Source organism: Camelus dromedarius, chromosome 16 (genome assembly GCF_036321535.1).
Source record: "Camelus dromedarius isolate mCamDro1 chromosome 16, mCamDro1.pat, whole genome shotgun sequence".
NCBI classification, from domain to species: Eukaryota; Metazoa; Chordata; class Mammalia; order Artiodactyla; family Camelidae; genus Camelus; species Camelus dromedarius.
Window position 1 is genome coordinate 15,694,951 of NC_087451.1, and position 24,688 is coordinate 15,719,638.

A 24,688-nucleotide genomic window follows, 5' to 3' on the forward strand; every position below is an offset into this window, starting at 1 on the left:
GGACCGGGTTTGCGACTTGAACCAAGGCTTCCTCCTTGCTCATCCAAATACCTCGGGGTTCCCGGTCGGGCTCTGGGGGATGAGAGAGTCTCTGTGGCCCTAATAGTGACTTATTACTCCCACAAACCCAAGCCCCTATCCCTGCCAAGTTGCCTGCGCCTCTCCGCTTCGCCCCAACCCCCAATTGTCCCGCTGAGACTCGTGAAAACTACAACTCCCAGGGTGCATCGCGCCAGATCTGCACTCCGCGAATCAGGTGGCTCGCGTCAGGTGACTTCTGACCCGCCCCACAGTAAGTCAAGCCGGCCCGGGGAAGCGGGCACAGTCTGAGGAGGCTCCTGCGTCCCTTGTGGTGCGTCCCCTGAGCCTGGAGGATCTCAGGTGAGAGCCGGCGCGGCCCCAACAGTCTCCCCTCTTCATTTCCCAGGCGGACCCCCTGAGGCCCAGAGGCAAGTCAGTTGGGCAGCCTGCCGCGCATCCAGCCTCTCAGCCGCGCCAGGTTTCGGCCCCCTGCCACCAGTCCCGGCCTCGCGGCACCGGACAGCCCCCGGGTTGAAGGGCTCGGGTAATAGTGAGTGGAGGCAGGAGACACCGGGCTGCCGAGGTGGTGTGGGGGGTTCTACTCCAGTGCAGGTTAGCGCCCCTTTCCCGCCTTCTTAGTTGCCACCTGAACCTGGGTCGTGGAGTTTGCAGAATGCTTTGCAGAGGGGAGACCCCCGAGAGGACCACTTCCGGGACTCCTTTTGGGATACTGAGCGCCAGGCTGGGAGAGTGGGCAGGATGAGACCCGGCCCCGCCCTTCAGGGCTTTTAGGCTGGAGTAAGGGAGCCTGAACCTGGGCCCTGACTTTTTCAACGATATTGAGGAGAATAACAACCTAGGCTTCATGAGAGCTTGCTAGGTGCCCTAGGTAACAGGTATATTTACTTTACATCATTGTTTCTTAGCCTTTTTTCCTTACCAACCCCCATCCCTTGGAATTTTAATACTGCTGGTAAACTCTGTTCATGTGCTGTGGCCCTTTGGAGGGCCACAAACCCTGCTTAACATTTCATCTCATTTAAGTCCTATGACTTAGTTCCCACTGTCCCTGTTTTCACGTTAGGAAAATGAAGTTTGAGGAGGTCAAGTAGCACCCCAAAGTCACACAACTGATAAATGGGGAGCCCAGGTTCAAACCCGTGCTGTCAGTCTCCAGGGCACGCATTCTTTGCCCTGGAAGTACTTGTATCACTTCTCCAACAGGAGATCCAGGGAGTTTCAGATTCCAGATACCCGAGTGAGTGGAGCTGCCACAGGAGACTCCTGACTCCAAGCTGAAGCAGGTGACATCTGAGTGAGGCCTGGAAGATAGAACTTACGCAGCATACTAGACAGAACCCATTATAGTGAAATTCTCCATTTCTACCTTGTAGCATTCACAAGACACTAGTTTTTGTGTATAATTATTAACTTGATCTCTTTCTAACATTTTAATTGACCATGTATCTTTCAAGGTCTTTCCATCTGTCCTGATGTCTCATCCAAGTTGTGTCAGCCTTTGGGGCCAGAGGACTTTTGCCATCCAAGTGTTTGTGTTCCTCCATCCACATTCCACTCCTACGGGATGAGAGAGGAGCTGGTTAGGCCTGATTCCGCATCTGAGTTCCCAAGGAAAACCCAGACTCTGCCCTAGGGAACAGACTGAATCCTGAGCTTGAGGACATCAGCAAGTGTGAAGAGCAAAGAGTGGCAGGAATGAGGGGGAGGTCATTCCACAGGAGAGCAATTCCCCTGCAGGTCAGGGTACAGAAAGTAGAGGGGCAGAGACCCCACGGATACAGCGCCCTGGGCAAGGGCCCCAGAGGAGACCATAGAGGGGACAGATCAGTGCCAGCAGGTGAGAAGTCTCCTGAGATAAGACTTAATGATCAGGTAGAGCTGCAGGAAGCAGAGACCCCTGGAGAAGACAGGGGCAGCAGAGGTCAGGCAAGCTGGGTCAGAGAGCTTTTTTGAGTGAGGGGAGAATCAGGAGGGCCCTCAGGACCTTTGGGGGACAATGAAACCCGAGTGGGAGCAGGGATGTTTCCACCCAGACCTCTTCTAGCTCTCTCACAGTTTGCAGGAATCCTCAGAAGCCATCAGATATGGCAGAGCCTGAGCACTGTACCCTGAGGCAGCATGTGGAAACCGAGTTATAGACATTTAGCTGATCTGCCCATCTTGACCTGTGGTTCACCTGCCGTGCGTGGGGGTTATGGGTATGCAGCAGCCCATCTCCCTCACTTAACCGATGAGCTGCTCCAGAGCTGGTCTGGGGCTTCCCCTCCCTGGGTCCCGTTGTAGGTGATCCCTGCCCGTCCTGGAGTGATGACCCTTGCCCAGTGAAAAAAATCTTGATCAAGGGTCATTAGCCCATAGACACTTATCCCAGGGTGGGAAATGAAATTCATTTCTTTAAGATTTATAGATTCACAAAGTCAAATATCTGACTGCCATTTTAATACCTTTTTAAAAAAAGAACCCCCAGGAAATAAGGCTGCATTCTTTCTTTCTGTTAACTAGGTTGCATGAAGCAGTTGAAGAGGGAAAAATTCAGCGTTTGTCCACTTCCCCAGGGTGGGACCTTACACAATCCGCTAGTTTCTCTGAGCCCGTTTCCCCACATATCAAAAAAAGATAAGTCTTCCTCGGGGTCCCCTTCTCCCAGCTGGTGATGCAAAGTCACAAGTGTGAAGTGAAAGTCCTTTATGAACTGTCTGTGCCATGGTTCCAAGTGGCATATTGTCCACTTGTTGCTAAGCTGATCCAACTTTAACCTGAACTTCTCTTGCTGTTTGTTTTTCTTCCTAGTTCTTTGAAATCAAGGAACATGATAAGGAGGTGGCTGGTTATTTTTATCCTTTTGCCCCTGAAGCTCATAGAGAAATGTGGTAAGTTTAGAAATGCATTATCAAATGTGTAAAGAGGGGAAATGGAGTAAGGAGCTGACCTGTTTGCAGCCAAAGGTTTAGGGCCATCCAGATCACATGTGTCTGCCTGCCCCCGGGCTAGGTGGCCACCCAGGGAGTGAAGCAGACCGAGGTCTGGAGTCCAGGAGTTTTATAAGAAGCCAGATGGTTCCACAGATAATTGGCCTTCTGCCCCAGGGTCCCTATTACCTTTTCTGCATCACCAATGCCAAACGGTAAAGCTCCAAAAATCTGGGATATTATCTGTAGAGAAGAGCTGATGTCCCCACCCTGTGGACCTCACAGAGGGAGTTATGAGATGCTGCAGAAGCAGGTGAGGTGGCCAGCTCGTTGCACCTGGTTCTGCCAGGCACAGACACCTGAGGAGCCTGCCTGGCATCCCCTGGTAAGATGAGAAAGCCCTTCCCTTAGAGAGGGACTGAGGACCGGTGGCAGGACCACGCATCCTTGTGAGGCTTGACCTTCAGAAGGGGGCCCTTAAAGGCCTATGTCAGTCCATCAATTCTCCACTGCCCAACATTGCTGAAATTCCTTCCATGAAAAGCTGTGTAGAGCCTTCAAGATGCCAGGCCCATTATTTTGATCATCACCTTGGCTGTTGTCAAAAATCAAATACATCTTAAAGCCCCTGACTCAGGTTTCCAAATGAACCTTGTGCAAACAGTACAAGCCCTTGCAGAAGCTTCCCAAGAGGCATGCACAGTGGCTACACCACTCCTGCTTTCTGGCCTCGTGAATCTCTGAGAAAACAGTGGTCATCTGATCAGCTGTTCCAGGTTTGTTAAACAACCAGTCATGTTACTTTGCAGACACACCTTGTGAATAAGCAATTTCTGAGAAAAAAATGGTTTCTTCCAAGAAAGAGAGAACACGGTGGAGCCCGGTGTTCCTCAGTATGTATGCCAGGGCCCCATTCCAGACCTGCTGGATCATATTCTCTGGGACTAAGGCCCAAAAGTGTGCACACATGCCTTGGCCCACCTTAAATAAAAGCTCCATTCATACTGTTAATGTATTTCCCTCAGAAAGAAGAGTAGATCCAGCCGGCACCACCTCAGTCATACAGAGGGCCAACTTAGGCCCAGAGAGTTTAGAAGTCTTTCCCAGAGTCACACAGCTGGAAAGTAACAAAGATGGGACCCGAATAGGACCCCTGCTCCTTTTTATCACTTTGCCTTTTTCCCTGAATGTCATAAAGAATAGTAGGAGCCACCATAAAACCAAGGAACTGGAATTGGGTCTCTGACCTCATTCTGCCCTGCCTGTCTTGTCTTTGCTTTGGGGAGTGGTCATCCAGGACCAGTAAGGAGTTCTTTCACCTTCAAAGTTTTTGCTTCTGACTTCTTTGGGTGGAATCTTGAGATGCTGCCACCTAGTGGCAAGGACCTGAGCTCTGGACCCGGGTGACCTGGGTCTGAATCCTGCCTCTCCCATCTCTGAGCTGTATAGACAAGACATTCCCTCTTGGAATTCTCCGTTTTCTTCTGTCTGAAATAGGAGTCGCGTTGGCCACCTCTCACTGCTGTAGTCATCAGATACTAGGAGTTGACAGTGTAGCAGAGTGGCTGGCGTAGGGTGGGGAGCACAGTGCGGGAGGAGCCAATAAGGATTAGTTTTTTTAAAAGCAGGCTCTCTCCTTTCTTTAAAAGCAGAAACTTAGGGAACCATCAAGACTCATTTGGCTATTTGGATGCAGTGTCCAGAGACTCATGCCCCAGGGGAAACATTAAAATGTGCTTTCCCAGGATATGATGTTGGCTGCCTAACTGCCTTCCATCCTGGGCGAAAAAAATGTCCTGCAGGGTTTACATGATGATGAGAATAGTCAGCAGCAATTATTTCATGCTCAGACCGTGTGAGAATTGTGTCACAAGCATCACGAGGCCTTATCTTCGCAGCGCCCCTGGGAGGGAGGTGCTGCTGGGCTCCCCATTCACAGGTGAGGAAACAGAGGCTCAGAAAGGTTAAGTACCTTACCCTCGGTCACACAGCCAGGAAGTGACCAAGCCAGGGTGGGACTTTGTGACCCAGAGCCCAGTCTCTCAGCTGCGGAGGGCTGCCATCTTCGGACCAGCTAAGTGAGGGGGAGGGAGCACTCCAGGACCTGGTTCTCTGAGAGCTCACTGCCTCTTTTACAATGCAGAGTCTGTGGAAGAGCCAGGGCCACGCGGATCTCCCCTCACCATGACCACAGGCCCAGCAGAGCCCCAGAAACCCAGAGGTGTGGGGGGGCTGCCTGGCATCACTTTCAGTATCCCTGTCCTGGTCTTGCTTATCTGATGTCCTCAGCTCTAGGGAGAATGTAACAGTGAGGACCTTTAAGTCCTCCTACCCCCAGCCCAGCAGCCCAGAACAGAGCTTCAGAGCTTCAGGCTGGTATCAGAAGGGTGAGTGTGACCAAGGAGGGGCAGAGCTGCCTCCAGGCCCTGAGGCTACATCTAAGGGTGGACCATCCACCATCTGCTCTGCTCTGAGCAGCTTGGCCTCCGCAAGGGCCAGGGTGGGAACTAGAGACGGTGGACTGTGGGAGTCAGCTTGGAGACTTGCAGACACGGGACAGAGCCTCCGTCTGCATCCACACACAGGGCCAGCATGGAGAAAGCAGCGCAGGTCTGGTTGGAGAGGTCCCAGGTCCTGAGTACAAGTTCCAGGTTGGCTGATTCCCTTGGAGGAGATGAGGGTACTCTCTCCGGAGGTGTCTAAGCAGGAAAAACTCCCGGGGAGTATTGAGAAGGGAACTCAGGCAGTGGAGGTTGAGTTAGGGAACTTTTAAGTTTCTTCCAACCTGAGCATCTCAAATTTCAGTTCTTCATCTTCTGTCTTTGAGGAGTCTGGGGAGAGGGAGACCTGGGCCCTGCCTGTAGCCCCTACCCCTGCAAGGACCATCTTCATCAAATCCAACACCTGCTTTTCCCCTGTGGGCCCCCTTCCCACCCAGTCTAGATTCATGATCATGCTTTAAGCTGCTCATCACCCTGAAGGCCATCAGATAAGGGAGGTGAGGTAGGTGGATGCCTGGGGCATTGAGCACACCTGGGACTGGGGGCGGGGGTGGGGCTGCCCTGAGAACACAGGAAGAGCTCAGAGAGAAGCTTTCTTATTCCTGTTCTGTGGCCAAGTTGCCCTGGAGTGTTTGGCCTCCTAAAACCTGCTTCCTCCTTCACTCCAGAGGCCTGCCTATCTCCCTTCTCCTGAGTTAGCACCTTAATGCCAAGAGGAAATCCCCAAGAGTGAGTTGAATTGTTCACCAGTCTCCCCCAAGTTTCCAGAAGAATCAGCCTCCTGAAGGGGTCCAGCGACTGGGTTGAGCTGGGTCAGTACAGGAGCCCAAAGGGTGTTGTCTAGAAGCGGGTTAGCTGGGCCCCAGGTGTCTCTGTGAGATTCCAGGAAGGGGCTGGACCAGTTCTGCAGGGCTGTTTTAGATCCACGAACAGAGGAAACCCTTGTGCTTTATGTCTGAAGAGGTGGTTCAAGCCCATGTTTTCCAGTCCAGATCGGGGCTTGAATGCCTTTGTGACCAATTTTGGGAGTTCTGTGATTTCTATTTCCGGATGACTCCCGCAGCCCCTCAGAGCCTGTCAGGGAGGAGGAAGGTACAGCATTTCCCGTTCAGGCCCTTGTCTCCCTCAGCAGGATGGCAAAGAGCTTAATGAGGGCATTTCCACTCCCATCACGTAGCCTCTCAGAACCTCTGCGTCTTCACCGAGGATATAGGGGTTGTCATGAATCAGAGCTCACAAGTTCAAGTGTCAGTGTCATCCCAGTGTCTCCTCGTGGGCCTGAGTCCAGTGACCCAATGATTCATGTCATTGATTTGGGTCATTTCAGAGTCGACTGTCAGCTTCACCGTTCCTCCCACCGTGAAGCTGGAAAATGGAAGCTCAGCCAGCATCAGCATCTCCCTTCCGTAAGTCCCCAGGCCCAGCTCTGTCCGCCCCGCTCGCTCACCCCATGGCTGGGTCAGGGCTCTCAGCCTGTCCATATTTCAAGTGTGATGCCCTTGCCTCTTTACTCTAAAATAAGCCAGGGAAAGAAAGGCACCAGCCCTGGGCCTCAGACAAAGGTCCCAAGGTTTCTCTCCCCTCAGTCACTGAATCCTTGTTTCTGGTGGGAGGAGGAAGACACATGAGCCTTTTCCCCAGCTGCCTTACTCTTGCCTCCCAGCCATGAGGATTCCCCTGTTTTTCTCTCTTTACCCTTCTCCCTTTTCCTCACGTCTCCTGGGAATTCTGATCTCAAACCAGAGCTTTGGGACCAAGGCTCCCTAAGAGACCTGCATTCCATTCCCAGCTCCTGCCCCCTCTGTATATTGACACCTTGTAAATCCAACACATTACCCCCTCAGCACAACTCTCCCCTCTGCAGAATCCTGGAGTGGCTTTCTACCACCTTCTAAATTAACTCCAGGCCTCTAAGCCCAGACTGGCGGCCCCCAGGGGCTGCTATCACTCAGACACATCTCACTGCTTTCAGGGGACACGCTGCTCCCTGCTACCTGACCCCTCTCAGAAGCCTTTCCCACCAGAGAAGATGCCATGGCCCCATTGGCTTCTGGACACTTCATTTGGCATTCACAGGCAGTTTCCCACTTTTTCATGTTCTCACTCAGCTGTGATGGGACAGAAAACTCCTAAAGAATAGGGACCTCACCTCTCAACACCCCCGGGCCAAGCACATAGCACTTCCTCACTGTAATTGCTTGAGAAGTGACAGGCCCACTGTGAGATCCAGAGGGCTGGTTGAGATCTCACGGAGTCCAACTTCCCAGCAGTAATCAGACTCTTGTCCTCCACAGGCGTCCTTTAAATGGCACCTTGGTGATCACTTTTGAAATCACATTTCGTTCAAAAAACGTTACTATCCTTCAGCTCCCTGATGAAGTAAGTAATGAATCTTAACTGATGGGCAGAGAACTACTGGATAACAAAACACATTTTAACTAAGTGCTTGTAGAAACAGGCCACCTTGTTTTTATACTGTGGGCAGCTCCTGTCCCATTGTTCTAGAAATGTCTGATTTTTGGCTTTGGTAGTCTCTTTGGGGATGGACGTTTTACACCATGTAGATGGAATTGGCAAGGTGATGGTTCTGAGAATGTAGAAGAAATTCTTAAGATGGTTTTCTAAGACCTTGCTACTCCAAGAACATTCACGGACCAGCAGCATTGTCCCTGTCTGACAACCTTTTAGAAATGCCGCCTCCCAGGACTACCAATTAAAGATCTGCATATAAGCAAGACGCCCAGATGATTTGGGTCCACAGTATAAGTTTGGAAAGCACTGTTTTGAGGTTCCATTGGCTGAGTGTTATTTCCAAAAACCAGTGCCAGAGGCCGTCTGGTATCATAGTGATAACTATTTGTAGCCTTTATGCATTTATCTGTTTATACATATCCTGCTTCCACCTTACCAAGGATTTGAGCCAGTTCCCAATCAACTAGATAAAAAAAAAATCAGTAGGGGGAAGCAACAATGTAGAGAGTGAAAAATAAATAAATTTTTTAAAAAGACAAGATAAAAAGAGGGATGAAATTGATAACCATGAGGCTCAGCAGGAGGTGTGGTTGTAGCAATGGGCTTCACCTCAGCTCTGAGACCCCAGCAAGCAAACAGCATTGACCCGCGATCAGATAAAGAGTGTCTGCCTGAAAGGACCTGTGTGAGAGGGGAGTCTCATCTCAGCCCGTGGTGAACAGATCACCTCATTAGACAGGCCCATTTCCCACAACTTCCCCGTCCTGCCCCAGAGTGTGAGGCCTGCTGCAGGGTAAGAAAAGCCCTTGGTTCTAACAGCAGCTTGTGGCGCTCAGTCCTCTGAGGTCTGGTTTGATCCACAGATCAGATTTAACTCTGAGGCATGGACTCTGATCACTTAGTGTAAGCGCCAAACATTTAAGTGAAAGTATCATCTTTTAAAAATAAGTGAAAGTCAAGCATAACCTTAAGGGGGGAAAAAAGCCTGGACTGTATGATTCTTTGTACATAAAGTACAAACACAGAAAAAGCGAACCTATGGTGTTAGTCAGAGGAGTGGTTTCCCTTAGGGATCAGCTGTGACCAGAAGGGAATAGAACACAGCCTCTGGGGTCAGGAAATGTTCCATTTCTTGACCTGGGTGCTGGGTGCACTTTTCTGCACATATATTATAGGTTTTGTTTTTGTTTGTTTGTTTGTTTTCCTGGAATGGTGGCAGGTCCATCTGTAGAATGACCTGTATGGGCACCAACTCACTTTTCCAGGCTCGTGCCTCCCTGGCACCCCCCCAGCCTAGCTTTAACCACTCCTGTCTGCTCCCCGTGCCTTTGAAAACCACCGGTTAGAGCCTGGGGTCCACGCAGTTTAGGAGCCTGACCTGCAAGCCCTGGGCAAGGTACTTCCCCCGACACATCTCAGTTTCCTCTTGTGGACAGAAGGTTAATATTACCTCCTTGACAAGACCGCAAGGACAAAAAGCAGTAGCAAGTATAAAATGTGTAGGATTGGACCTGGCACATAGAAAGAAAGCAGTCAGTAAGATGAGAGCGATGAATTTTGCTATAGACCTAAAACTGCTCAAAAAAATATGGTTTATTCATTAAAAGGAAAAAAAATGTAGGGACAGTTGATTTCATTCTGCCTTGCATCAGTCCATTTCCAATTGGCTGATCTTCCTCCTGCCTAGTTCTGGAAGGGACTTGGTGGCCACTTAGAGATATGCAAGCAACATGGCCAGGAAAATCTGCTAATAATAAGAGTAAATGAGGATGGGGGAAAAAAAGAGCCAAGAGTAGTTCACATCGTGAAGATGTAGCTCACAAGACATTGGCCTCAGATTGGATCCCAGGCTTTGCTGCAGCCACGTACACCATCTTGTTTGTCCTGCCAAAGCCCCCTGATTTCTGGGGATAAAAGCAAAAAGTCAGTGTTCCGGGGTCACTGAGGAAGCCACTACAATCTAGTGAGCCGCATCCTCACGGTGCCCACAATACAGGTGGAAGGTGGGGCCCAGAGCATCGTCCAGGGAACAGAGAGGTGGGGGGAGGGGACAGTGTGGTTCGGGAGGGTATCACCCTACTCCCTCCCACACTTGGGGGATTTGAGAGCACCAGGAGGCATGATTGGGAGATCAGATGTTGCAGGCTGGCCTCCAAATACTGTTTCTTGGAGCAGAATTTTCAGTGAATATTGGGCAGAAATGAAGGTGAAGATGTTCTCCCTGCTGGTGTCTGGGGGGTGCACCTCTTCTGTGTTGTCACTTGGCAGCCAGGCTGGGCGTGGGGCAGACATCCTTCTGTGGATCTGGAGGAACCGTCCATAGTAGCGGAAGTGAAAGTGGTAGCAGTCATCGTAGGGTCTGAGTGATGGTAAATACTTCACAGCTTGCTGTGCGTCAGGCTCAGTGCCATAAGCTTTACGGATGTCATGTTCAGAGCAACCCTGTAAGGTAGACACTTGTGTTATCCCCTTTTGCAGATCAGAGCTCGAATAATTTGCCCAAGATCACATGACTAGTGAGAGGAAGACAGTTCTCCCACCTTCCTGAAGAGACAAGCCGGGGGGAGGGTCTGAGGGTAGGGCTGGTCTGCTCAGAAAGCCGGACCCACGTCTAAGGGGGGTTCCAGTTGGCTGATCGGTCCAACATTTCTCCCTTCTGTTTGGAAGCTCCTAGAAGGCAGATTCTGTGCCATCTGTCCCTCCATTTCTTAGTGCATAGCCTGGAGCTGGACACTAAGTGAGGTCCGAATAACTACGTGGTGCTGGATCTAATTCGTTTTCCTAACAGGTGGTAGTGCCTCCCGGAGTGACAAATTCCTCTTTTCGCGTGACGTCTCAGAATGTTGGACAAGTTACCGTTTATCTGCATGGAAATCATTCCAACCAGACCAGGTAGGCTGGCCTTAGCCCATGTGGGCCTTCAGTGAGAAGGGAGCCCGTGCTGGTACGTGGGGGCTCCTTTGGAAACCCAGCCTCAGCTCATCCGGGTTCCCACATCCTCTCTAGCCCAAGGATCCGCTTCGCCGTGATCCACAGCAACGTTGTAAGCATCATCAACCAGGTGATTGGCTGGATCTACTTTGTGGCCTGGTCCATCTCCTTCTATCCTCAGGTGATCACGAACTGGAGGCGGAAAAGGTAACCTACAGAGCTGCACGTGCAGGTTAGCTTGTGGCCAGTCAGATGGGCATTCCAGCCAGGCTTTAGGCAGCATGGGTTCCAACGTGCCCCTCGGCTCTTCTCTCTTCCTGCCTTTTCTAGAAAATGGTCCAGTGTGAAAGGTCTAAGAGCCTGCGTAGGACTTGCAGTGCTAGGCGTTTGGTCTCTTGCCTGATTCAGCCCTCCCTGTGGAGGGCTTCTCAGTGACGTGGAGAAGGGGCCAGGTGAGGGGTCCACTCGAATCTGCAGTGCTCCTGGTTCACCCAGCCCTGCAGGAATTAGTGTCAAGTTGTGCCCCAGTGCAGGAGTGGGACGAAGTCGGCCCACTTCAGTTTTAGAGACAGAGGGTCCAGGCTTACATCTCCTTGCAGCAGGGACACCAGCTCCCTGCTAGGATCCAGGGAGGAAGGCCCTTCCTCTCTGAAGGAGGCCTCCAGACTTCCCTCTGGGGCCAGGACCTGAGGCAGGAGAAGTCTCTGGAGGGAGGGAAGGAAGGAGGAAGGAAGGGGTTCCCAGAAGGGCGGGATTGGATGCGTCAGGGGTGGCATGGAGAGGGATGTGAGGACCATGCGGGAGCCTGGCCCTCCTTCTTGTGTCTTGGGAGCTCTGTCCCCTCCAGTCCCCGGTCTCACACCTTGCCCTACTGTGTCTCTCCATCCCCCCCAGTGTCGTTGGTCTGAGCTTCGACTTCGTGGCCCTGAACTTGATGGGCTTCGTGGCCTACAGCGTGTTCAACATCGGCCTCCTCTGGGTGCCCTCCATCAAGGTACCACGCTTCCTGCCCCCTCAGCCCAGCCCAAGCTCTCCAGTGGCCTGGCTGCCCCTCACCCCCCACCTTCTCCCCGCCCCCAAACAGGAGCAGTTTCTCCTCAAATACCCCAATGGCGTGAACCCTGTGGAGAGCAATGACGTCTTCTTCAGCCTGCATGCGGTCGCCCTCACGCTGGTTGTCACAGTGCAGTGCTTCCTGTACGAGGTGAGCCGTGAGCCTCGCACCTGCCTCCGTGGGCTGCCCGGGCCAGCACCCACATCGCCTGCCTGCTGAAGATGCAGAAACACCCAGAAGGGAAATGTGTCTGTTCCCTCACACCTGCTCCCCAGGGTCTGGATGATAGGCCAGGCCCCATGCTGGGCACAGGGAACACCCAAGCCCTCAGGCCCCCCAGGTCCGGGGGTGAGGGACACAGAGGGAGCAGTGACGACCCAGCAGGCTGTGAGCTGTGCTGGCAGGGAGAGCACAGGCAGCTCGTGGAGGCCCTGACCCAGCCGGGGAGGAGGGGGAAGGAGGGCATCAAGGAAGTGGCACTGAGTTGTGGTCCATGGGACTGTGGGATGAGCAAAGTTCCCATGGTGATGGGGAAAGGGGGGGTGCACCCCAGCTAGGGGACAGAGCTGTGAAGGCCGGGGAGCAGCAAGAGGAACCATGAGCAGATGGATGTGGCCTGGGTGCCAGTGCAGGGAGCAGGAAAGGTCCTGGGGGTCTGGAGGGCCAAGCCGAGGAGCCTGGGCTCACCGCCTGTGTTGCTGGAGGGCCGTCTGCTGTCCCAGCAGGAAGGTCGGCGTTGTTTGGTTCTCTTTTCAGGGCATCTCCGATGCTGCTGTTTTCTTTCTCTTCCCCAGGGGGCGCACCTCTTCCCTTGGGGAGTTCCCTTCCCACACCAAGGCCTGCCAGGGGCTACATGGCCCCCACCTTCACAAACCTATGTTTTCTTACCCTTTGCTGAGAAGCTTAGGTGAGGGAGGCCTGCTTTGGGGAAAGGCAGGGGTGGAAGACAGATTTCAGGGACAGTCAGGCTCCCCTGGGTGGTGGAAGAAGCCTGGGCTGGGATGAGGTGCCAGGCCTCCAGCATGAGGGTGGCCATGGCCCCAGCACCCTTCACCCCTGGTGGGCCCTGCAAGGAACCCAGTTCCACAACGTGGGAACAAGAAGCAAACAGACTCTGCCAAGTCCAAGAAGATCGGAACTAGAGACCCTGATGGTGACGGTGTGTTTGGTGCTGGGCTCTCTGCGCCCCACCCCTCCCTGTCTCATCCTCAGCGAGGGAACCAGCGCGTGTCCTGGCCTGCCATCTGTTTCCTCATGCTCTCCTGGCTCTTCACGTTCATCGCCCTGATCATGGCCGCAGTCGGGGCCACCACGTGGCTGCAGTTTCTCTTCTGCTTCTCCTACATCAAGCTGGCGGTGACGCTGGTCAAGTATTTTCCGCAGGTACCTCCAGGGCCCGCCTGACTTATCCCGTGGCCATTAGTATGAGAGGGGTGAGACGGACGCCGCATGCCCTGCTCCCATGGGGCAGCTTCTGGTCAGGGCGACGAGACGGGGTGGAAAGCTACAGGGAGGAGGCCAGGGAGCCCAGCAGAGTGGGGCCTGAAGCCCCCCCGTGACCACTGCATGCCCTTCTCTGGGACCGGGACTCCCACAGGAAGTCAGTGGGGACTTTTCTGAGCTCACATTCAGCACTGAGAGTCAAGGTCATGCTGTCTCTCTCTTCCCGCCTTTCTAATGACTTCAGTTCTCCCCCTACCTTACCACCACCGCCCATTCCCACCAGCTGACATCCCTGACAAGCCACAGGGGGATCCTGGGGAAGATGAGATGGGAGCGGGGAGACCATCGCCATCCAGGGTTCTCCTCTTGGGCCCTCAGGGCCTCGAGTACTCAGACATTCCTGGTCCTATGCGGGTCAAACACAGCTTCCCCCGGAGCCAGAATGGCCCAGCATAGGGCCGGGAATGTAGGAGCTGCAAGCTACAGACTCTTCCCATGAATCTAGTGCCCCATTCCCAGGGGAGAAGCCCCCTCTTCAGCTTCCCCAGCACTGGGAATCTTGTGCTCTTTGGGCTTAGGAAGGAGAGCGTCTTGGCCAGAGTCAGGGCTGCTGTCCCAGAAGGCATGGAAACAGCCAGACCCTTAGGGATGAGCAGGACTCAGTTCCATGGACCAGAGAGGAGGGGGCACCCCAGGCCAGGGCGGACTGCACAAAGTCCTGGGCAGAGAGGCGTGGGAGGCAGCCAGGAGACCTTGCTGGCCAAGTGGTGTTGAATGAAGCTCAAAAGGCGGGGCAGGTCCTGGGGACTTTGCAAGGAGGCCTAGGAACAGGGGAAGGTCCTGGGGGAAGGTGGGGCTTCAGTCCCTGAGTTTGGGAAGGCTCAGGCCTGGGAAACCTGCAAGGCAGGAGCCCCAGGTAGAGATGTTTGGAAGCATCCAGGACTGAGGAGGTGGCAGCAAGTATGGAAGAGGGTGGGAGAGGACGAAGAAGGGGACTTGACAGGCGACTGACTGGGAGAAGACCACTACAGAGGCCAAGCCATCCCTCCAGGTGCTGGGAAGGGAGGTCACAGCAGTCAGAGGAGCCCAGAGGAAGGACGTGGAGCACTGGCAGCAGGAAGAGGGGCAGCGTCCACGTGGGTGAGACCTGGGAAGCCCAAGGTGGAGGCCCCAGAGCCCAGCCAGGGCTGAGGAGGGAGTTAAGTCCACTCGAGATGCGGAAACCGAGGCTGGGAGAACTCAAGGAAACATAGCTCTGAGGGTGGAGCTGGGATTCCAAACCAGGCATTCAGACTCCCAGCCCATGTCCCAGGCACAACATGAAGCCCAGGCAGAGTTTGGGGAAAATCTCCACTTGAAGATGAAAAGAAAAATCAGAGTTGCTAGAAAGCCAGGGTAGGGAGGGATGAAGAAGACAGAGGCAGCATCTCCCAGTCCCTTCGCTGGATTGGGAGGTGCAGGGATGGGAGGAGGGGGGCTCTGTTTGCTGTGCACGCAGACGAGTCCCCCCAGGACCCGCCCAGGCTGTTCCCGGAGCCCAGGCTTGTCGGAGCCCAAAGGTCATTGTGTTTCTTGGAGCTGAGGTCCAAGCACATGAGTGGGAGGAATGAGAGCCGCTCTTGTTTGGAGCCGTGGTCATGAGGTGCAGGAGGCCACCACCCAGCCCCCTCACCACCCTCCGTCTGTCTGTCTGGCCCAGGCCTACATGAACTTTCGGTACAAAAGCACTGAGGGCTGGAGCATTGGCAACGTGCTTCTGGACTTCACCGGGGGCAGCTTCAGCCTCCTCCAGATGTTCCTCCAGTCCTACAACAATGGTGAGTCAGCCAGCAGACTGCTGCCCACACCTGGCAGGCTGGAGGCACAGGGCGGGGGCCAGGCTTCCTGGAAGCTACCTCCCCACCCTGCTTCGGGAATCCAGGCCAATCCCAGACCCCAGGGCAAGGCTCACCTAGGGGCTTTTGCAGCTGGAGGGTTTGTGGTTTCCTGGGCACATGAGCACCCCCACCCCACCGCAGCCCCACATGCTCCAGCCACTGCCAACCTAAAACTAAAACCAATTCTGTCCCCTCTGGCCATTAACAGACCAGTGGACGCTGATCTTTGGAGACCCAACCAAATTTGGACTCGGCATCTTCTCCATCTTTTTCGATATTGTCTTCTTCATCCAGCACTACTGCTTGTACAGAAAGAAACCAGGGTATGACCAGCTGAACTAGCTCCCAGGGACCCAGCATAAGCAGCCTGGGCCCTGGGCCCTGGCAGGGAAGGCTCCACCAGCAAGGCTGGAGAAGCAGTCTGGAGGGCAAGGCTGGCTCCAGGTGCCAGAAGTGGAGAAGCACCCTCTTCCTCAGGGCCAAATGCCTTAAACCAGCCTGCCTTCATTCAGGACTCTCCCGGGCCAGGGAGGAACCTCTCTCTGGGACAGGCACTGGCTGTGCTCTGAGATTAAAAGCCAAACCACTGGCGGCCCCTCCCTGCCTCCCCAGGGGTCTCAGCCCCTCCTGGGCCTTACCGGCCAGGCACCTGGCCCTCCTGCATCTTGATGCTGCATCTCTATTTTCTTTAAGGCTTCAGGCAGCACACACAGGTTCTGGCAGCCGTCCCAGGCAGGACTGAACACTGAGCTTGGAGCAGACGGCCTTGCCCCAGGCAACTGCTGTTTCTGGGAGCAGCTTGAAGGACTGACCTTGCAGCTGGGAGAGCCAAGTGTGCTTTGCTGCCACTGCTGAGTTCAGAGACCAAGCAGCCAGGTGCTGTGGCCGATAGACCCAGAGGTGCTGGTGCTGGTGGCGGAGGGGCTAGGACCTTGGGGTAGAACTTGGGGGCCCTTCTCTGAGCACTCACCACCCTGACATTCACTCATGCTATGTAACTCCACTTCTACGAGTGCAATCACAGGTGGCCCAGGCCAGGGTCTGGTAAAGAAACAGTATTTCCGAGCCTTAAGGTGCCCACCAGATTGGTTTGGAACCGGTCTCACATCCAACACCCTCTGGATCTCCATCACACTAACAACCCCTTTTGGATTTTTCAGAGGGACGCTTTTGAAGTAAGTGGCTTACTGCCTTACTGCTTTCCGCCTACCTCCAGTTTCCCAGCGTCAGGCCCCACGTCAGCCCCTCTAACTGCTCCTTACCCTGGGTCTGCTCGGAGTGCAGGGGACAGACGCACACATGCACGCACACACACCAGTCTGTGCCTTAGAGGCCTGTTAGACCTGCTGGGTGGTGAGAGTAGCTCTCCTGAAGGGGAGGGCAGGCCCCCTTCCCTCACTTTGCCCAGACCCCTACCTGAGATTCACCAATTTGTGGCTGTTCCGGAGCTTCAGATAAGGTCTTAAGACCACCTCACATAATCTTCATGGACCCAGTCTGATCCCAAAGCCCTTCCCTTCCCACCAAGCAGGTGTCCATCCTGTGGCAGGAGGGGAGGGTCCCAGGATGTGCCTTGAGTTTGTCAATCCACTCTCAGATTTGTTTACCACGAGATAACAAGAGGCTTATGTCCTTAATTAAACCTGATTCCTTTCCTCTCTGCACACTGAGCATTTGCCAGATGCAGGAGGCAAGCGTGTTGGCTTCAGAACCAAGTCCCTGGGGCTCAGGGAGACGGCCTCACTCACTCCATGTAAGAAAATGCGTGGGGTTGCCAAGTTCGCTGCTCCCAAGGTGGCCGTGTGCCAACCGGGCACTTCATCAGGAGAGCCCTGTTGGGTGGCACAAGACACCCACCTGCTCAGGGCCAGGTAGGTCCCACAGGTACCATGTCTGCATTCCCAAAGGCACAGCACTCAGGCTGCGGTTGTGAGCACAGGTTGGATGAGGCCTTTAAGGGCACGTGGTGGAGGAGGGTCTTCCAGATTCTTCCTCTGTCCAGGTATCAAACAATTAGGATCTCCTTTCCCTAAAGCAGAGACTGCAGCCTGACCAAACCTACACACCTGTTTTATTTGGGCCACCCAGTGGGTGACGGTATCACACGTTAGAGATGGGAGGTTACAAGATCTGACTTGGCGGTGCAAGGTGGGTCACGAGCAGCAACAACGACACTAATGCAGCCAGCATGGGCCAGGCAGCAGCCCTAGTGCTCCCCAGCTCACCCCCACCTCATCCCCATCTCATCAGATCACAGCCCCTGGAAACATTTGGGGCTACATCCCTGGCTGTGATAAACAGTGCTCTGAAGTCTTAGCAGTGGGTGTTTTCCCATGAACCTCTTGGTGTTTGTGAGGCCCCTCCCTAGTGGGAGCTGAGGTTAGATTACACAGGTGCAGTTGGGGGCTCCCCAGCCCAGTTCTGGTGAAGGGACTCTCAGTCTCACCTGGGCAGCCCTGCCAAGCAGCATCAGCAGGCCTAGGAATAGTCGGGCTTTATCCTGGATTGGCGGTGAGGGGAGGGGGCGGTGAGGGGCAGGTCAGCCATCCTTAAAACTAAAGGCCTCACAGTCCACCCCCAAATAGCCCTGCCCCATGTCTCAGCAAAGACCCCTGGAGAATTCCAGCTCTGTTTATTGGGCACAAGATGTGGGGCAGCTTCCTACTGCCCCCTTTCCACAGGAACCAAAGTACAACTGGTTCCCTTGCTAAGAGTAGTTCCCAGATGTGAATTAGTTAAGCTACATTCAAAAGTTGAACTGGCATCTCTAAACAGTCAGATAAAAATGCTTTGTATCAAAGTTGTGATTAAAAAAATATAAAAGTTAAACCCACAGGCATAGAAGAAAATGGCAATCCTGAGAACTGCTCTGAAATGTCAGCCTCGAGCCTCGTGTAAATCCTATAAGCAGGTGAACCCTGGGGAGGCCAGCGCCCCTCAGGGTGGGAGGTGGGGAGGGGGTGCAATGGGGTGAACTGTGAGCCTGCCTGGCTTCCATCCAGGCCAACCTTCGTAGTACTTCCGGCAGTGAGTCAAGTCCCTGCGGGGGAACGTGGGGAAAAGCATGCGGCCCAGCCCCTGCGGAGCCGAGATGTGGGGCAGGGTCTGGAGTTCCTGCATTTCCCAGTTACGTGGTGCTCGCAGGAAGTGGGGTCCCCTGCTCGCCTGGGCACTGCTGTGGCCAGGCAGCAGGGTCTGGGGCCGAGCCTGTGGTCACTACAAACTGACTCCAACTTGGCTTCAGGCCCTTATTTCCAATCCTCAGTGTCCAAGGGAGAGAGCTGGTCCCAGAGCCTCAGGCCAGTGGTGGGAGAGGGGAAGGCCAGCCAGGTCAGGCCTCTGGGATCAGCTCTTGCCCTTCGGAGCAGGGGCCCAGCCATCAGCAGAAGCCAGGATGAGGGGCAGACAGCGTGGAAGTGGTGTCACTGTACAGAGGCGGGCGGGCACGAGCCAGGGGCCGGGGCAGCTGCTAGGACAGCATGGACTGCTGCACCGCCTTCTGCAGCGACTGCCGTGTCACCAGCAGGCGCACCACCTCCTCCGAGCGCTTGGTGAGCCGCTTCCGGGCCTGGTCGTGTGTGACCATGGTCATGTCCCAGCCGTTCACCTGGCCCAGGGAGAGAACACAGCCCACCTCAGCTCGCCGCCCTCAGGGCTCTGGAAGCAAAACGAGCTTTGGGGGGCCTGGGTCACCCAAGCTGATGTCCCCAGGCTGGGGGGACACCAAGCACCACCTCACATACACAGAGGAGAGAGCCAGCTTCCTCCAGGGGAAAGGCCAGCACGGGCTCCAGAATGGCTTTGGTGAGTCTCCCAGGTGCCACCCCCCACCCCTGAGTGCTTCAGACCCTCTGGCCCAAGCCTTGTTTTCCCCCTCTGGGACATCTGTTACCTGCATGATCTTGTCTCCAATCTGCAGCCCAGCAATTTCTGCAGGGCCTCCTTCAGATACCCGCGTGACGTAAATGCCCTGGAGAGAGACAGTCCAGTCAAGCGCGGGATCAGTGGACTGGCCCTTATCCACAGAGCAAAGCCCAGCAGGGCATACTCCTAGCTGTCCGTCTGTCCCGCTCCCAGCACAGGCTGTGCTGAGACAGAAAAGGGGGAGGTGGGGCAGCCCCGCAGATGCTCCAGTGCCTGTTGCTGGCCTCCTGGGCTCTGAACAGGCTTTCCTAGCACTGGGAGGGAAGGGAGGGCTGGGAAGCCCACTCCCCACCTCTGCTTATTCCCACCAGATCATTTCTTGGACCTTCTGAGGGGACTGAGAGAGATGAGGTCTGCTCCTTCCGCAAAGGCTCAGGAAGCAGGGACCATTTTAGGCCTCTGTGCCCCACAGAGGTCCCCAGACCCTAGACCCACCTCACCTTGTCTGTCTTATCTTCTGAGAAGGGATTCTGGGAGGGATCCTGGTCAATTCCACCTCCAATGCTGAAGCCCAGGATTAAGTTCTCACCTTGACGCAGCTTGTGAATTTCAACTCTTTGCTGGTAAAGATAAAAAAACGAGTTGGGGGTGGGTGGGTGTGGAAAGCAAACGTGGTCTGTGTCCCCAGTAACAGCCTCAGGCGGCTGAGTCTGCTCAGAGCTCAGCCATGGGGGTGGGGCCCTGGGCTTTCTGCAGGAATCCAGCTGGTCACCAGCCTGGGAGGCTGGGAGGTTGAGACTCAGAACTCAGCCACATCAACTTACCCACACACCCCTCTGTCCCAGCCTCTCCCAGCTTCTTCACCAGCTTCAGGCACCAGCCTTGTCAACATATGCTAAGCTCCTCCTGGACCAAGAGCCAGGGTGCTGTGGCTACTCTGAATGGGGCCTGTGTCCCAGGGGAGGGACCACACAGGGCAGGTGTGTGGTCCCTCCTGAAAAAAAAAATGTAGGCATCCTGCAGAGGCAGTTCAGATTGCTGAGCCAGCCCTGTCAAGGGCAAGACGGGGAAAGCGGAGATCAAACTTGCACAGAAAGAAGGAAGGGGTCTCCTGGTCAAGGGAACAGGAGCAGAGGCTTGAAGGTGCTGTGGCTACGTGTCCATGAGACCCAAGTGTACACGCAGGACAGGAACTGGGAGGTGAGATGAGGCTGAGGCCAGATCAGGAAGGCTGGAGCATGCAGCCCCAGGAGACTGGCCCTGAGGGAAGGGTGTCTCCCTAAGCCCCAGGCCTGTGCCGTGCAGAAGGTGGGGAGGGGCCAAGGGCTCTCCCACCATACTCCGGGGCTCTGGTCCCCATCTGTGCCAGGCTCCTTTCAAAGCCCTCAGCAGGCACCCTCCAGTCACCAGATGCTGGAAGCCAGACCAGATCATCCCACCCTAAAAGTTGAGCGTTTTAACAGGAAGAAGAAAACAAAGCAAAAGGTGGCTTGATCTGGACCTGAGGGACTTCATGAAGGACCATTTGCACCAGGCCTTGGGCCAACCAGGAGTTTGGCAATCTGACTTTGATTCTGGAGCTCTCAGGAGTTGGGGAGTAGGGCTGGTCACCGTCAGGTCTGACGCTAGAATGACCACTCAGGCATTCGGTAGATGTCTCACAAAGGGGAGATGTGGAGGCCAGGGGACATGAGCTCCTTGGAAAGTGACATCGGCAGATTCAGGGACTGCTCGTGGAGAAGATAAGGGGGGCACCCAGCCAGCCACCTGGCCCGGCTGAACACAACCATCTCCCAGATGGGGACCCTGGAGAAGGAGTATGTTGAGCTAGAGCACCAGGAGTCATCCAGGCAGGTGTCCAGAAGGCAGATGGGCTGGCCCATGGAACCAGAGTTCAGAGGAGAGGCCAAAATGGTTTTAACATTCTCAAAATGTTAACTCCATGGGAGAGGGAAGGGATTAAGGAGGAGCCTCTTCCACCCCATCCCGAATCCAAGACCAAGGAGAGACCAGACCGCACCCACCATGTTCAGATACCTTCCTAGTGTGGGAAGAATTGGGAGGTTGTGGTCCTAAAGCTTTGAATAAGGCCCGGGGACCAGCCATGACATGAACAAAGGGGGTGACATGAGAGGCCGACTGGACCTAGGTCCTCCTGCCCAAAAGTATCACCTCCTCCAACACATACCTTTGACCCAGCCTCAAGGTCAAAAGGGAGTACAGGGCTGGGAGACAAGGCCTTGACACTGATTTGCTCGGTGAGGCCAGGCAGGTTATTGCCCCTCTCTGGTTCCTCACCTGTGCACATTTTTTTTCCAGCTAAGGAGCAAAACTTCTGTGGCTGCTAGAGAGCTGGAAAAGCCAGGCTGGTGCAGCCAGGGTGAAGCTGAGGACAGCTGTCAGCAGGTCCAGCAATGTTCCCACCTCGCCCAGGCCTGAGCTGGTGCTCCAAGCTCACTCTCACATGTCAGCTTTATCAGTGGCTCCATGGTCACACCACCTGACAGCAAGAGAGCCCCAGCACACCCATCTGAGATATTGCAGCCAGGGCCCCAGGACTGGAACTTTCACCTGATTTCCCTACCCAGCAGGCATTTCTTCCCTGAGATCGAGGTCCCTCCTGAGGGGTTTTTACATGACTGGGCATGACCAGACTTCTCTCTGGGACTCAGTTGCCCCACCTCAGCCACAGAGTGGGCCTCTAGGCCCCATCCAGCTGTGGCATTGGCATCTGGGTCTAATGCCTCCACTTCCCTTTACCTATTCTCATAGCACTTGGCACCCAAGACGAGGTAAGGGAGGCGCCAGGGGCCTGAGCTGACTCCAAAGGGTCTCCTAAGGCTCCAAGTGCCAGGCGGGGGTCATGGACTTTGCCCCAAGCGCTGGGGATCCAAGGAAAGTTCGGAGCGGGATCAAGCCAGTTGTATGAGCCTTCACTCTGGACCGGGCGGCGGTAGGTCGACAAGGCAAGGCTGGATGGGAGAGGTGAGGGGCTGCTACGCAGGCCCCGGCCATCTCCACCCACTAAGTCTCCCTCTGGGCGGCGGCGCCGGCTGGAGCGGAGGAAGCACTTCCTCATTCCAGAGGCTGCGACTCATAGACGTCGGGGCCGGCGCCCGCCCCCCGCTGCTGCCCAGCTGGTGACATAGGCCCGGGAATGGGGCGCTTTCCCATATTCCACAGCCGAGGTCTTTCTCCTAAGTTCTCCCAGCTCCAGCCGGCTCTAAGAAGTCCAACGAGGCGGCGGTGGCGCGCGCAGGGTCTGGGCTCGATCTAGGTTTTCAAGAAACTCTTGAGTCCCAGCCATCCCTTGCATGGCTTGGGAAGACCGCAGCCCCACTCCAGCAGAGCGGGAACCCGAGCTCTAGCTGCAGGTTTGCAGGAGCTCCGGTTTCGACGCTTTGTCAACCTGTTTGGGGTGTCAGTTTACCTATCTGCAAAGTGGGGGCAAGTCAAGATGCGGAGAAGCCCGCGCGAGCGCACTCACCACCACGGCGGTGACCGGTTGGCCTGGGATGTAGGACATCTCGACCCCAATCTGGTAACCAGGTACCGCTCAGTGAAGCCCGCAGCGAAAATCCCAGCGGCCGCGCCCTCTCTGGTTAACAAAGGCAGCCCAGTCCATCCCGCCCCCTTATAAATAGTTTACGAACCTCTAGCCAATCCCGGACCGGAGCGCTGTCTGGGTTTCGGAAGTCCCAGTGCGTGCGTAGAAAAGCGGGGAGGAGGATGGAGCGTGCTCTCTGTACCCGCTGCGCATGCGCTAGAGGGCGGGCGCGAGGTCCCAGCGCCTGCGCAGCCTGCGCCCTCCCAGCAGCCTCCAGCGCAAGATGGCGTCGTGGGAATCCTTGCCACTGGCTGTGTGAGGAAACGCCGAGTGACCGCGTCCGCCGCCGGGTTCCAGGTAACTGGGCTAGCCTGGGCGGGAAGTGCAGACCTGCCATCGCCCCCATGGCCGGCCCGAGCCCTCAGTCTTCTCCGCGTCTTTCGAAGGTCCGAGACCCAGGAAGGGTGCGAGGTCTCGGCCACCCCAGGGGGAGGGGCGGCGTGAAGCCAACTCGCCGCGCTCCGAGCGCCACTTGTAACTTGGTTCTCTCCGCAGCCCCGCGTTGCTCCGCGAGGAAGCAGAGGGTGAGCCCCGGCGGATGCGATGGCCACCGTGGTGGCCAAGCGGGAAGGGCCGCCGTTCATCAGCGAGGCCGCTGTGCGGGGCAACGCCGCCGTCCTCGATTACTGCCGGACCTCGGTGTCGGCGCTGTCGGGGGCCACGGCCGGAATCCTCGGCCTCACCGGGCTCTACGGCTTCATTTTCTACCTGCTCGCCTCCATCCTGCTCTCCCTGCTCTTAATTCTCAAGGCGGGAAGGAGATGGAACAAATATTTTAAGTCGCGAAGACCCCTCTTTACAGGAGGTCTCATCGGAGGCCTCTTCACCTACGTCCTGTTCTGGACATTCCTCTACGGCATGGTGCACGTCTACTGAAACGGGGGCAGGGATGCCTTTTGTTTTTAAAAAAAAAAAAAAAAACAAAACAGATTGAGAGAGGACTGTTGCCAGAAATTAACACCGTGTAGACTTAACCTAGTTTTTAAATTGTTGGTTCGCTGCTTGTTGTGTAACGTTATAAATAATTTATATCTTAAGACGAGGAGCCTGTAATGTTCTTCAGATTAAATGAAGCGTGAGACCCTTTGTGGAGTTTTTTTCCTACGTTAACGCATACCCCTCAGCTGCCGGGGGTGGAAAATCACCATGTTTTCAGTCTGGAAGAGCTAGGACTGGACCTTAGCTTTCGGTAATTTCTTTGCATTTACACATAGACCATCCTCCGTGGGTACTCGGCCTAAATAAGGAGAGAACTTGTGGTTAACATCCTGAGAACGACAGTTAATATTTATTGTGTGCCTTATATGCCGGGCATTGTTCCTTGTCCCTCCATTATCTCATTAATTCTTGCAATATTCTTAGGGAGTATATGTGATTATTATCCCCCATTGATGAACTTTAGGCTCAGAAGGATGAAATAACCTCTATCACAGGGGGCACAGCTTGGAAGAGGCAGAGCCAGGATTCAAATGTAGGTCTCTTAATTGTTCTTAACTGTATTGGCTGAGCCCGTGTTTTCAGAGCCTAGCCTTCCCTCCCACTAACCACTGCTTTCAGGTGTGAATGGTGGCATTTCCGTTCCATTTCACCTAGTTACAGTTAGCTGTCGTTTCCATTAAAAAAATAAATAAATAAATTCAAGCCCTTTTTTTCTAGACTACGTCCAGTGAAGACTGAACAGACTGAATGAGTAAGCTAAACTTTGGGTTTGTCTAGAGTGTGAATGCTTCTGTCTATATCCTAAGCTGTGATCCCTTATCAGGAGAATTATTTTAGAATAACACGCATACATTTAATTGAGAAACAAATACTGCATTAGAGTTAAGTAATGAACATATTGCTTGTGGAATTTAGTCTTAAATGGGAAGATCAGCCTTACCTGATTTCACAAATATTCAAATTATGCTAAGTGATATTAAGTGCTTCAAACCTAACCCAGGTTTAGGGCTGGGGGTGGGGGTAGGTTCTTTGAGGAAATAACATTATAG

General features: G+C 54.5%; 3 protein-coding genes across 3 annotated transcripts; 2 read left to right on the forward strand and 1 right to left on the reverse strand.

The window, feature by feature from the left end:
- Window positions 1–26: 26 nt before the first annotated feature.
- CTNS (cystinosin, lysosomal cystine transporter) lies at window positions 27–16,895 on the forward strand. The gene is made up of 12 exons (XM_064495041.1): window positions 27–381; window positions 2,833–2,912; window positions 6,780–6,858; window positions 7,747–7,831; window positions 10,713–10,816; window positions 10,931–11,062; window positions 11,750–11,849; window positions 11,940–12,059; window positions 13,122–13,292; window positions 15,052–15,169; window positions 15,438–15,552; window positions 15,923–16,895. The coding sequence occupies exons 2-12, from the start codon at window positions 2,852–2,854 to the stop codon at window positions 15,969–15,971; spliced, it is 1,134 nt and encodes a 377-aa protein (XP_064351111.1). The 5' UTR covers window positions 27–381; window positions 2,833–2,851; the 3' UTR covers window positions 15,972–16,895.
- Window positions 16,896–17,844: 949 nt separating this feature from the next.
- Window positions 17,845–22,731, reverse strand: TAX1BP3 (Tax1 binding protein 3). Its single transcript, XM_010987933.3, has 4 exons — window positions 22,581–22,731; window positions 19,594–19,713; window positions 19,122–19,199; window positions 17,845–18,836 (listed from the first exon to the last, which is right to left on the reverse strand). The coding sequence occupies exons 1-4, from the start codon at window positions 22,617–22,619 to the stop codon at window positions 18,699–18,701; spliced, it is 375 nt and encodes a 124-aa protein (XP_010986235.1). The 5' UTR covers window positions 22,620–22,731; the 3' UTR covers window positions 17,845–18,698.
- A 95-nt stretch (window positions 22,732–22,826) lies between these two features.
- EMC6 (ER membrane protein complex subunit 6) lies at window positions 22,827–23,786 on the forward strand. Its single transcript, XM_010987932.3, has 2 exons — window positions 22,827–22,997; window positions 23,196–23,786. Exon 2 carries the CDS (start codon window positions 23,244–23,246, stop codon window positions 23,574–23,576), a length of 333 nt encoding a protein of 110 aa, XP_010986234.1. The 5' UTR covers window positions 22,827–22,997; window positions 23,196–23,243; the 3' UTR covers window positions 23,577–23,786.
- Window positions 23,787–24,688: the final 902 nt, after the last annotated feature.